Consider the following 13972-nt stretch of genomic DNA (forward strand, 5'->3'; position numbering starts at 1 on the left):
ATTCTCTGCCAGCACTGAAGCCCTCATGCTCAGCTCACCTGGCACGCAGCTGTTCCCACACTACCAACACCAACTCCTGAGTAGGAAGCTTTTATATTAAAATTAACAGATCACTCAAAACACCTCGTGAGGCTGGTAGGCAGCATTAGTCTCATTTTGCTGATGGGAAAAGTAAATATTAAAAGTGAAGAGAATGAATGGATATGATGTTACAGCTCAGAGCTCATTCTGTCAAGAAAACTCACCAATGCAGTGGTACAAAGGCAGCAGAATCAGAAATCAAAGACACAGATGCACCATTTGAATGGATCATTAAAGGGTAATTGAATAATACTATGGAAGGGTGGCAGCATTTTTTTAGCTCTTGGGGCTCTCATTTCCAGCACACTGGTGACAGAGGGTACCAAAAACTGATGAACAAAGAAACATTTAAAAAGGCAAGATCACTATAATTCATCTTTCAACCCTCTCTTAATAACTTCAGTTATAAACACTGAAGCTGCCAGGAACAAAGATGCAGAACTAGTTATTTCAAGGACAGCAGACCTTGGACACCACAAATATCCCTGTACTTGGGGGACTCAGTTCAAATAGAGTTGCTCTGGCAAAGCATTGAGCAGAGCACCCAGGCCAAGACTGAATCTGTACTGCAGGAGATGCTTCCAAACCTCAATTTCCCAAGTGTAAATGTTTGAAATAGTTCTGTTTAGATAACTGTGTGCAGAAAGTAAATTAACTTTCCATATTAGCAAATTCTGAAGAAAATACATTTGGGATTATTAAGGCTTATTTAACCATGATCTGGCTACATATAAATATTTTATCTGTCCAGAGGCAAAATGCAGACGTTAGTACATTATCTACAGATTCAAAGCCAAGTGCATTGACTTTTGCTCTTTGATGACATTGCTCAAAACTGGATTTTCTTTACATAAACCTTTCTTGTGTACAGACTTTTAAGCAGCATTTTACATCCTGCATAACAGACTTCCCTGTAACAGATCTTCTGTTTATTTTGTCAGCCTCTGTCAGTGTTTTATGACTGCTCCCCTTACCCCTGCTAAACTTTACTCTGATGCCTAAATTATAAATACCAAAGGATACAGACTTTCAGCTCCTGAAAACATTACTCCAGTAGGAGAGAAGAGGCAGTAAACAATTCTAAATATAACTAAGGTTACACTGACACTAGAAAACATACATCTGCTCATTTTGCAATTTTTTTTGTTATTGTTGTTTTTAGCATATTTACCTGTCTACCTATCTTCACCAGTACAGCATGTCCTGAAAAAAAATAACTTTACGAGCAAAACACAAATTATACTCAGAACTGCTAGCAAGTTCCAGCCACAGACAAACATGAATTCTTCCAAGGTCCACTCAAAGAAAAGATAATATCTCTATATTTCAGCAGCACAGGTATGAGGATCACATTAGCTTTTTTTTAAATTTTCTTTATTTCCTCATTTCTCCTCCTTCAGATGAAGTTCAGTCTCAAATTTCTTTAAGAGATATCAGTTCAGATCAAAACACAGCAAAGCAAAGTTTGTTAGGGCAGTGGGCCCAGGAAGAAGAAAAGAGGGAGACGACTGTTCTGGTGTTTCTCAGCAAGGCAGGCAGAGGAGAAGTTTCCAGCACATCCTGTATGGAAGCATGTCTCCTTGAGTGAAATCCTCAAGAGACATCCTGGCCTCCCAACAAAATCCACAGCAGCCTGGAAACCTCCTGATCCTTTCCACAAAACTTCAACAGTACTGCAACTGTTTTACAGCACTTGCCTGTTGAGATAGACACGTTTTTCTGTTAGCTGCCCATTGCCATGGTTGGGATCTTCATAGGGTTCATTCTGCACCACTTCCACACCCTCCCCTCGGTCACTCTGCTCATGGCTGTGCTTGCTGATCATGTACAGCTGTCCAATTCGGTACTGAAAGGCAAAACCAAGAGCAAAGTATATTAGTTTTATGTTACACGGGTATTCAAAAGCCAATCTTAGTCAATGAGATACTGCTATGTGTAAATAAAAGGTAGCTTGAAGGTGAAAACCATTATCTTATGAAGTCCATGGCATCACTTGTGGAAAAAATAACAAAGCCTTTGTGCATACAAATGTAAAGAATTAGGCCAGTCCTCTATTATTAGACTTTATAAGTATATCAGTTAAGAATCAGTAAACAGTTAATCCAGTGCTTCCACATGCTGAAATGTAAAGGGACTTTAACCAGCAGGTGAATCCTAAAAGTTCTGTGGGATTCTGGCAGGATTCTTCTGCCCTGCCAACACAATGAAACCCTGCAATAAGATTTGGGGTAACTGTGGCTGGTCCACAGAGACAGGAGTACCAGGTCTTAAGAAAAAAACATGTAGACTCCAAGTCCTTTGAAAAAAGAAGTTTGAGTGACTTGGCATTATTAAATTAGAATTATAATAAATTATTAAGATAAATAATATTACAGTATATATTATTATAATATAATATATAATTATTATAAAGAATAGAAATATAAATATAACAATAATAAGAATTATATTTAATGATTAATATCAATAAATTATATTTGCATTATTAAAATTCATTTAAGTATTTAATGATAATTTTTCTACGGACTCCCAAGTAACTTAGGAAGCCAAACACTGAGGATTGGCCCAACTTTGATATCACAGAAAAATAAATTGTTGCATTTGATTTTTTTCTCACTATGTCTCATATCTACATCAGGGCTTTTGTCTCCAAAGAAATCCAACAAAAACATATCCTTGAACTTTCATTAACAAAGATTTAAGGGTATAATTGCACTTTTTCAGTCATTTTCTGGTCTGAAGTTTTATTCTCAAGTCCTTTGCACACTCTTGAACACACCAGGGTTCTTGCAACAAACTGTCTTTGGACGAACCCAGATTTCTTGATTGGATCCCTCTCTCCCCCAGAGCAATTTGTTTAGGCATATACATGCTAATCACTTCAATCGCATCAATCCCCCTTCAAATACAAAGAACAACCTGTTAATTTAGAGAATGGCTGAGCTACCACACAAGCTGCCAAGAACCAGCTCAGCATAAGCAAACAAAAGCATTGTGACAGTCTGACCTCAGAAAACTCGATGAGATTCTTGTGGTTATTGCATATTATAAACAGCAATCCTATCTCATACTTTAAATGCCCAAATAAAAAGAGCAATTAGCTCAGAAAAAAACCCCAAACCATCACAAACCTTATTAGCAACTGGCAACAAAACAGTCTTACCAAACAAAATGATAAGGAATAGGAGGATGGAGGGTACCCTATACTAATTCCTCAATTCTACATAATCCAAATTTATTCCCTTATAGCAACAGGCCACAAGAAGGTAAGAAATTTGGAACCTGCATCTTAAGAGAGTAAATCCTAACACTGTTTTACTTGCTAATCCACTTCTATACCTTTGTGTCTACTGAATCCTTTTTCTCTATGTCATCATATTTGAACATTTTGTCCAAATCTCAAAGGCTCTGAAGAGCCTCACACATAGCTTTTAACTAGATCCACGACAAATTGTCTTCTCTTTTTCTCTAACAAAAATGAATGTATTGGTCAACAGCGAAGGCAAAGTCTGTAGTACATTTGATTTGATCAATTAGTACAGTTTGAAAAAGAATAACTTTCAGAAGAAAGAAGAATAACATAAAACTGCTCTTCAGGTCTTAAATCAAAGTAACACACTTCAAAGCTGAATACAAGTTGAGAAAAAATTTGCCTTTAATTAGATATGTATCAATTAGACCACCTGGGAGCACAGACTTCCTGCCTGTGGACTGATAAGGACAGCAGAAAAGACGAAAGGTGATAAGGTCCTTATATTCTAATGGAAAGGAAGAGGTCAGTAATTTGTATCCTGTGGACTATGAAAAGGTTAGATGAGGAGTAGAGAGAGGAATTATAGTTTGACAGAAAGTCAATATTTTGATCATGATCTCTATTGGGTTTTTTTATTATCTCATAAAGTTATGAATTTTAGTTGCCATGGACACCTCTGGTAAGTGTTTCATAATTGCACATATCAATATCCTAAATCCACGTAGTCCTTTGCAATTTTGCTCTAAGTTTTAATGGTCAAATACAAACACTCAGTTTCTGTTGGAAATGTTGGCTCAGAAATACCAAGATGAATGTACATTCACACTGACAGCAAACTGTGGGGTTGTACTGACGTCTTCATTTGCTCCAGCATCACGAACCAGAGATACCTTCACAACACAGGATTTTGTTAACAGAGTTTGTTGTTTTTTCATGGACCCACCCCACCATAAAACACTTGCAAGATATCAAATCCCAAAGACTAAATGACTCTGAGCAGAAGTTTAAGGGAGCTAAGCCTTGTGCCCACTGCACTTCGCAGATGAGGGTCAGTGCTGCTTTCCAGATGCTGCACAGTCAGTGCTTAAAGGAAGGTTCTCTGCTGCTGAGGCTCAAAACCACACACGTTCCAATCATACCCACGATCTCACAGGAGGTAACCCAGGCTGCTCAGCACGGTGCCTCCCACTTGGAAGACGCTGAAAGGAACAGAAGGCACCACTGCTGGACAGCTCTCCTGCAGGAACCCCACTGCTCCTCGCCTTCTGCAGGTGATGGCTTCCCATAGCTATGGATCTGACACTGCTCCAGTAGAAATATCCACCTTCAAAGCCAGCTTGGATGGGGCCCTGAGCAGCCTGGTCCAGGGAGTGACATCCCTGCCCACGGCAGGGGTTGGAATGAGATGAGCTTTGAGGTCTCTTCCAACCCAGCCCATTCTACGACCTTTCACAACTACTGAAGGGGCTGGGCAGTTCTGCTGGAAAGCAGCTGCCTTCTGCAAAGGAAACATTTGTACATACACTTTAAAACAGCTAACTTAGCTCTTTTCTGTGCTATTAATTTCTTTATATCTGCTGTACAAAATGTTAAAATCATTAGAGAGTAGAAATGTTAACTTACTAAATAACAGTACTATAGTACTATAGTACTACGGTAATAATAATAGTACTTTACTAAATCAGAGAGTGCACAACTGATATTTCAGATAAAATAGCATTTTTTCAAGTGTATGTTTCTATTTACATGAAAAAAATCCAAGGCAAAGATGTGTCTTTTAGAACTTGCTGGAATTTAAATGCCTGAATAAAAAGTCACAGCTTTTTCTTAATTCCTATGGGTATTGTGGAAAAATAGCACTTCAGAATCATTTAACATCAGTAATTGATACACATTATTCCTGCAAGGGTAAACTGATGTGCCACTACTATTTATCTTGCTCTATCACAATCTGAATTTCCATGTTCTTAGCTGTAAGGTAATTTTCCAAGACCATTACTGTTTCAAGGAATTCAGTAAAATTTCACACAATGGCATCTGATATGAATTTGGATCTGAAGAAAAACCCTTGGCAAATTCTTCAGTTTAAGAGGGGAAAATTTATTCAATAGCAGAGCAAGAAGTTCAATAAACAAATGCATAGAATGTGGAATTAGAGATTTTTAAGGGTATTGCTGTGTAGCTTTGGTAGTAGCTCTGATGTTTCCCAAGCCTAACGAGTGAGACTTTGTCTTGGTGCTGACTCGCCTGCTCCTTCAACAGGCAGATGGTGTTTGCTGTTGGGATTCAGTCATACAAGAAACAAGGTTCATGCTAACAACAGCATAAGGATGGTCAATCTGATTTTGTTTGAAATAATAAGTGAGAACAGAAGCATTTTCATTCCTCAGATAGGAGGGAAAAAAAAAGAAAAAAAAGAAAAAAATTTAAAAGAGGGTCCACCCCACCCATCTTTCATTTGTAGAGCTCCCACCATCTCCAGCAGAAGCTGCACAAGAAATCTTTGTACAAACATGTCTGATTTTTTTTTCAGCCTGACTGCCTATTGCTCAAGTTTTGATTTAATGCAAGTCTCAGAGTACAAACTTTCAAACTTCAGGTGGAATATAAAAAACTCTCTCAAAGGAGAAATTATGCCAAAATGATCTCGTATCTGAAATTTTCATACGACTCCTTGAAGTTCTTATCTGAATGCTCACAGAAAATGTAACAGATTTATCACTGGCTTTGTCTTACATAATTCTCATATTCAAAAGAATGGTTGAACACTTTCATCTACGTTTACTTTTCTGTAACTAGACTAAACCATCAGGGATGGTGCTGCCATTTCAATTAATTCCATTTTTTGTTCTAAGCCAGTAGAGAAACTCCTTCCCGCAGAGAGGAGCTGGAGTCTGGAATACACTGAGTGCCTTTTCTGCCTGCTCAAGGTAACAATTGTTTGGTGAGCTGCATTTTGACAGTCGAAAGTACTTCTCATACAGGTTCTAAAACACTAAAACACACCCGTGGCTTCTAGTCCTGTTTTCAGAAAATTGCAAAGGTAAAACAGAAAAAAAAGAAGAAGAGCAGCAACAACTAAAATGAAACAGATCTGTTCTTATGCACAAAGGTAGCTCTGTAGGTTCAACCCTGCCTCCACTGATAGCAATAGTCGTTTTGTCATTGACCTCAATTTAGATAAGATTTATTTCTAGCAAGGAAATAGAATGAATCAGCTTCATCATCAGTTATATCTGTCCAGCTACACTGAAACCAAGGGCATTGATTATGGCAAAAGAGTAGCAATTTTATTATGGAATTCTGATTTATAGAATGCTGTCTCATTCACAGAAGACAATCTTAAAATTGATTGCTGCATTTCTGATCTATTTTCAAGTCATAGTCTTTGCAAGATGCTGTATGCTCCTTGTGAATGTGTTTCAGGACTTAATTTTATTTCTTTTACTAAAAAGACCAATAGGAATATTATTCATCACTTTTCCACGTTTTGAATTATTCAAAACAATTGCTAATAATTCCTCAAAGGACTACCATGAGACAAACATGATGATCCCCAGGTAAGTTACTCGTCCAAACATGCACAGCCTGTCACTCCCAGCAATCTCTTCCCAGCAGTTTTACAGAGATATTTCACCTCTGGAATAAATTGTTTGGAAATGTACTTGCTTGAGTAAATATCTTTGTTTAGGAGGATACACTGAGGTTTCCTATTGTGTTTGTTTTGATGTTGAGGGCATTATTTTCAGGTCCTGATCAAGACCTAAGCCCTACACTACTATATATAAGAAGAGCTTCCAGTTAGATACTGAACACAGGCAAAGAAAGCATTAACCTTATTTCATATTTGATTAATTGAAACATAAATTAATACATCAACCTTAAAAAAGATGTCTGTGGTAGAACAGGGAATTCAGCCTCAATCTAGATTCCAGCTCAGTGCTGTTACCACAAGACACACCTGTAATTTCTTTTTCATTCTTAATGATAATTACTTAAAGTGAAGTGGTTTCTCTTATCTCCCTCACTAGCCATAAATCCTTCATGTTAATACTATTAGACATCATTTCATCTGGAATGGGTGAATCCTGATGCACCCTCAGGCTTGTGTGGCTGTGGGAGTGGAACCCTCAGGTCCCCGGCTGACGGAGCACTGAGGCTGTGCCCTCTGATCCCCAGACTCCTGCAGGTGATGATCCATGTCTATCAACACGAAATTTCAGGAACTCTTTTCCATGACACAAGCTCTAGCTTCTGACAAAGTGATTGGTTTGCCTTGTTATTAACATTCCTAGATTGGTTTTAACAAGAACAGAGGAATGTGCAGTGTGCTGGTATTTGATTTTTCATGTATGGGTGGGTTTGTATTGGTTTCTCCTTGGCTGATTTTGGAATTAGGAATTTGGTTTGGTTTGGTTTCAGTTGGGGCACAGAGCCACAACTTTGCAAGCAATGGAGGTGGGTATCTCTTGATAATCACCAGCCCAAGGTTTTCCTGCAGGACATTGCTATGGAGAGAAATCAGACTTGTAACCACTGCAGAGTAAGAGAACTTGCCACTGAAATAATCCTTTTTTCCTAGAGATGCAGGAAAGAAAGCAGGAAGAAAATAAACTCAATATAAATTTGAACTTGGAAGTCTCTCTTATGTACCACAATTTACCAGTATGAAAGTAGTGGTTTATATTTCTAAAATAGTGATTTTCCTGGTAAAATAATGACATTGTGGGCAAGGATCCTGTGAAAACCCTGCTGGGTTTGACTGCTTGGGAAATTCTGCAAGGAAAGCATGAATAGTAAACAGAGAAGGCAGAAGAGGGGTGGTTCTTACAGCCCAGTGCAGCGCTGTGCAGATTCCCAGCCTGCTGACCTGGCCCTAAATCTCCTTTAGTCTGGCCAAACAGCAGTGTGGAGTCTGCACTAATACACTGTTTGACTTCTTGTTCCTAAGCTAAGATGTTTAGAGCAAACCAGGCACCTTTGCACTGCATTATCTGTCATGTAGAAACATCTGAAGTGCAGAGAAGTTTTTATGAACTGGTATTTTAAATGGTTGCTCCCGAGGCACAAATACAAAAAGTGGCTCCAGCAGCAAAGGTGTACTTCTAAATTATTGTCCTCAAAAGCAAATTTGTTTTTATCTATACAAAGGATCAATCAAGGAATAACACCAAACATCTAGGTCCTAAAGTCTAAATCTTAGCATAATTCACTGTTGTGATTTGAGGCCCCAGCAAATCATGCAAATTATTTGATGGTATAAATGTCACTCCCTGCAGTAATATATAAAGAATCTGACCAGTCAGAGTTTACAGTTGAGCTTGAAATTTTTCTTTCAACTAATTCCTGCATGCATCTGTGAATCACAAAGCACTACACATCTGCTGACTTGCATCAGCAGTATTCTTTACTGTTGCCCAAATTCATGGGAACATGCTTTTGTAGCCTCACAAACAAACAGTTGCAGTGGGAACAGTTGACTTTTGCATACTGTGAAGTGCCATTCTTATTGCTTTCATGTTTGCTTTGCATTTTCAAGGAAGAAATTACATCCTTAAGATACTTTATCTGCCTAAATTCCTGTGAATGACAGTTCAGCAATGACACACTGGATGTTGAAAGTCAGTATCCTCCTCTGGTATTTCCAGCTGAAGAAACATAGCCCGCTCTAAGTTTACAATACCCTGGCACGTAGTGCCTTACAACCAAACAAGTGCTACTGAAACCAACAGGATCAGGTCTCTGGTTAATAGGTGTACAATGAAAATTAAAATAAATGAAAATTAAGTTGCAAATGTTCAGCTTTCATGCAAATGGTTTGCCAAATATAGCTCATGTCCTGTTCAAATTGTAGTCATTTTATGCTTCTACACCAGCTGTGCTATTGAGAAAAGCCAGCTGTTTATCTGGAGTGTACAAGCTCATACAATTTTTAAGAATCAGTTTTTATTAACAATATTTTACAGTGAGTCAGCTGGTTACATTTTTCAACCACGTACACTATGTGCTTTGTACATAAATACCGATGATATTCTATTATGTAGATTTATCCATGTATTTCCTGCAAGGAATGCAGATACATTTCCGGAGGCTGTTTCAAAAATCCTCTGTGCACATAAAGAACGGCTAAAAGAGACTTACTGCGTGTCTTGAACAGTCAGTGCTGCACAGTGACCACTCTCCACATCTTCCCAGCCCTGCTATGAGTACCTGCTCTGATTGTTTGCAAACATGCCCTGCCTTGGTTCCAGCTTCCTGCTTTTCATGTACAGTTCCCTCTGCCCTACAGTGCACAATCAGTTTGATAACTATCAAATATTATTTAAGCTTTTTCTAAGGCAAAAGCATATTTTATTTGTTTGCCACAATTCATTCATGAGGTCATTGCTAATTTAAAGCCTGAAGCTCAAGGAGCTGTTCAGTAAATATCTTAAAATTTTAACTTAGAATGCAATAAATGAAGTAAAACTGCAACAGAATTTTTGTAGAGATTACTAAAGGTTTTTCAGTGATATAAACTCTTTTCCTGATATTCCAGGAAAACACTACTTCCATTTCAGATATTCCAAGAACTGTCAAAATGGAAAAACTTGGGCATTCCTCTTGATCCCTGTCACCAATCTCCTTCCAGCAGCAGGCACGAGCCCTGCACATGGGGTGGCACAGGACTCTATTTCACTCACAGTGAAATGTAACATTCTCCATGGACCAGTGATGGTGATAGAAAAGCTTGCTCTATTAAACCTGACAGCAGAAGCTGTTACCTGTTTTTCCATTAAAACGAACAGGATTTGTGGGGGGGAGGAGAAGAAACCCGTGTGCCACGCATATTAAACACATTCCAGCTGGCCAGAGTAGGGATGTGCTGTGGCCAGCCAGCCACAGAATGTGTCAAAGGGCTGGGCTGCAAAGCTGCCTTTGAACAGGGAGGTTGACTTCTGTGAAGTGCAGGATTTAAAAAAATTAGTTATTTTAATTCAGTTCAGTTTAAGCCGGGAGTATTCAGAGTTTCATATGTCCTTTGACCATTTCAAAATTCAATGAAGTGCAGAAATAGACTTGAGACTTTGGTTTATCTTTAACTATAAGTGAACCAAACACGTGTGCATCTATTCGTGCTTTTAGAAATTATTTTCTCCTTCTGCATGGCTAATGGTATTTGCCTGATGTTTAAGTAGATCTTCCTTCCCCTCAGGCTCCTTTTCTCTAATTACTCTTCTTCAGTAATTACTCATTTTTATGACTTAAAAAAATATCATACCAATACCATCAACTTTCAAGTGCAGAGAATTCAATGGTTTCAGAAAAAAAATTGAGTAAACTTTGAGTTTAGAAGCACCAAAGAGACTACAAAGGATTCCATAAACTTTGTCAGAATCACAGCAGGGAATAATTCTGCAATTACATTTTTTGGCAAGCAAGTTCCTTACAACACATTTTAGGCAATATAATTCTGCTTATAAATATGAAAAAATGAGAACTTTCTTAGTATGCACAATCTACAATGAATAAAACAGCATCAGAATTTAGTACTTAGTAGTAGCAAGCTGAACAAGACAAATCCAATCTGCATTCTGATATTTTATTCAGAAGAAAATGAAATTTTTTTTGCTACTTACAGTGAAATAAAAATATATTCACAGTCCAGAATATTTCATTTGATTATCACAAATACTTCATCCTACTTTCTGATCTTCTAAAATAAAACCGACTTCCATTTAATTTTTAAAATGCACTTGTTTTATTCCTGCATCCTGTAGATAAAAATAATGTTATAAAGAATCCAGTGTCTGTAAATAGTCGAGGTCACTCCTGCATCTCTGCATCTAACTCAGGGATCAGGATGATGAAAATATTAAGGTTATCTGAAGTCATCTGATGGAAGGAAGCACATGAGAGCAATTGCATAAGAAGGAAATGAAGACATACTTTCCTCCCCATATTTTTGAGATACACTGAAGTCTCAAAACTAGTACTGAAAGAAGATATAATTTCTCCATTTTAGTTAATTAGAACAAATGTTTGCAATTTAAGTACTTACTCCATATATCTGTGACAAAATCCCCCTGTGCTGAAATGAATCACTACCATAGAAACTTAGTACTTTTGTACTTATGTCTGTGTTACATGCACGAATCTGTAATAAATGTTGGGAGCACATTTAGGGGAGAAGTAGTTTTGTCTGCTACTGACTTATGGAAAATCAAAACTGCAGCCAAATAAACTCTTGGGCAGGAAACCTGGGCTTTGCTGCAGAACAAAAAGCAGCTTTGACACCTGGGGTGCACATGCTGGAGGGGTCAGGGTGCTCATGTGTTTGTCTAGAGATAGAGCACACAATCTTTCATTTCAAACTTCTCCACCTTGAAGATGCAAGTTCTTTGACAATGTACAGCTGAGCAGAATTGCTGCCTTCCAGCACTACACAGAACAGAAGTTCTTACGTAAGTATAAGCAAAATTTCCAGGAAGGACCACATTCCTGACTGAAAAGCTTCCAGAGCACACATTCTTTCAATACCACATGTAGACTAAAGGAAGGATGAAGGCAAAGAATTCCTGACAAGGGACTCTATAGGCTTAATTCAATTTTATCATAATCCGGGAATGTGAAGCTGTATGGTCTCCAGATGTTTTTGCCAGATGGGGCCACAGCATTAGGCATTCCACCAGTGCTAATCTGGCTTTAGTGTTCTGTAAGGGAAGTCTAGAACATTACACAAACACAGCATCTCCTGTGGGACAGAACCTGGAAGCATGCAGAGGGAGGTGCAGGAAACTGCAACCTGCAGATTTGAACCAACACAGAACATGGGTTCATCATACTTAGGAAGAGTAGAGAGGGTGATAATGTTTGTGATAATGTCAGGGTAAAGTGGGATATAGATTCTCAAGCTTACACAACAAATACATATCTCTATATTTCACAAAGGTACCTACATTCTGATTATGCAGGGGCTGTAAGATACAACTGGCAATTTATCAATGCAGATATCAGCATCTGAGAGAATCCATTGGGACTAATGGAGCCTTGACCATGCACCAGGGAACTAAAAAACTCTTCAGGGATAGATATCCTTGCCTTACCCCACTGGATACTAAAACCAGAAGTAATGATCAGCAGGGACAGTAGAGGAATGAGCAGCTCCTGGTTCTGTGCTGGACTGTGCACCTTCTGAAGTAGCTTGTACACCATCAGCAACAGATAAATGAATTTCTCAATACCTCTAAGCGGGAATATCTTTCTTTCCGCCACAAGAATTTTGTTTCTTGTTCTGCCCTTTTGGGAACTTCCAAGTACAAAGAAGTTTCCAAAAGGCCACTTCAGCTGGAACAGATCCTATTGAGTCCAATGGAAAGCCTCTCCTGTTGACTGCAGAGAGCTTTGTACGTAAGTGAATAAACAGTTTTCCTGCACTCCCTACTCCAGTTAACCACTTCCTCATTAGTTAGAGCCAGCTGCGTCACTTGGAACAGATCCTTTGGGTATAAGAGTTCATGGTGTACAGTAGCACCAGGGAATAGAGCTGAAAGCCCTAACAACAAAATGTAAAAATAGATAAGAATTCTGTATAGAGAACCTGCTTTTCTTCCTGCAGTCTCTCAGACCAGCACAGTTCTCTGACACAGTCGTGGGAGCATCGTTTATGTGAGAACTCCAGGCTGGAATCTGCTGTCTAAGACACATGTTTGAAATGGAAAACATGCAGCTCAAAGTGCACACACCCTGTAAAAAGCTGGGTTTAGAAAAAGTCAGAGAATTAATCTAAAGCATTCTGCTGTAGTCTACAACAATTGACAAAACCCCAAATTAAAACCACACACATACAAGCTGAACAAAAACCTCTCCTCATCAGAGTCTAAAAATACAAAGAGATCATCGCTTCCTTTCCTGCCACCCAGGGCCTTCTCCTCCCCAAACGCTCCTGTCATTGGTTCACACTCAGAGAGGAAGTGGTTGCTGCAGCAATGGCAACCCAATGAAAGCTCTTTATCTCCTACATTTTTGATTTTTTTATAGCATGCAGAAAGAGCAGACAGCAAGACCACAAACTTGTTGCATGGCAACACAGCTTGACCTTCCCTATTACTTTTCATAAAAATAAAGAATTCGGACAAACTTAGAGAATACTTTGACATATGTCATGTGCATGTAAATTATTCCTTGGGAAACACAAAAAGATATAATTAAGGAAAAAGATGGAATAAAATATTAAAACACAAGTGAAACTCACTAAAAATGTCCATGCCCAAACAGGTCTCACAGGTTGGTCAGTAATCTAATTTCATGCTTTTAAATGCATGTGGTTCAGTCAAACATTTACAGCAGTACATATCTGCATTATTTCTAAGTTATAACATTGCTTTTATGGTGTTTTAGATAGTTTCTACTATTTCTACAGGCTTGTGACTGTGAAACATTTTCATGACAAATTTTTTTATTCTAAAAACTTTATGAACTCTCAGCTTTTTTAACCAGATGATGCCATGCTTTAATGGGAATACTCAGGGATTTCTCCAACAGCTCAAAGGTTGGGTAAATGCCTGTTGAAGAATTTCCTCACTAACAAAATGAGTGCTTTTGTGGCCAGTTTCTCAGATTTGTTTCAAATCTCTCTCCTGTATTTGAACACTTTTG

General features: G+C 38.3%; 1 protein-coding gene across 1 annotated transcript in view; it reads right to left on the bottom strand.

Annotated features, from left to right (window-relative positions):
• PITPNC1 (phosphatidylinositol transfer protein cytoplasmic 1) overlaps window positions 1-13972 on the bottom strand; it is a 76830-nt gene that overhangs the window by 38369 nt on the left and 24489 nt on the right. Inside the window, 1 exon segment of the mRNA XM_023938815.2 lies at window positions 1779-1927. Coding sequence (XP_023794583.2) covers window positions 1779-1927 — 149 coding nt within the window.

Source organism: Cyanistes caeruleus, chromosome 19, assembly GCF_971803275.1.
Source record: "Cyanistes caeruleus chromosome 19, bCyaCae1.hap1.1, whole genome shotgun sequence".
NCBI lineage: Eukaryota > Metazoa > Chordata > Aves > Passeriformes > Paridae > Cyanistes > Cyanistes caeruleus.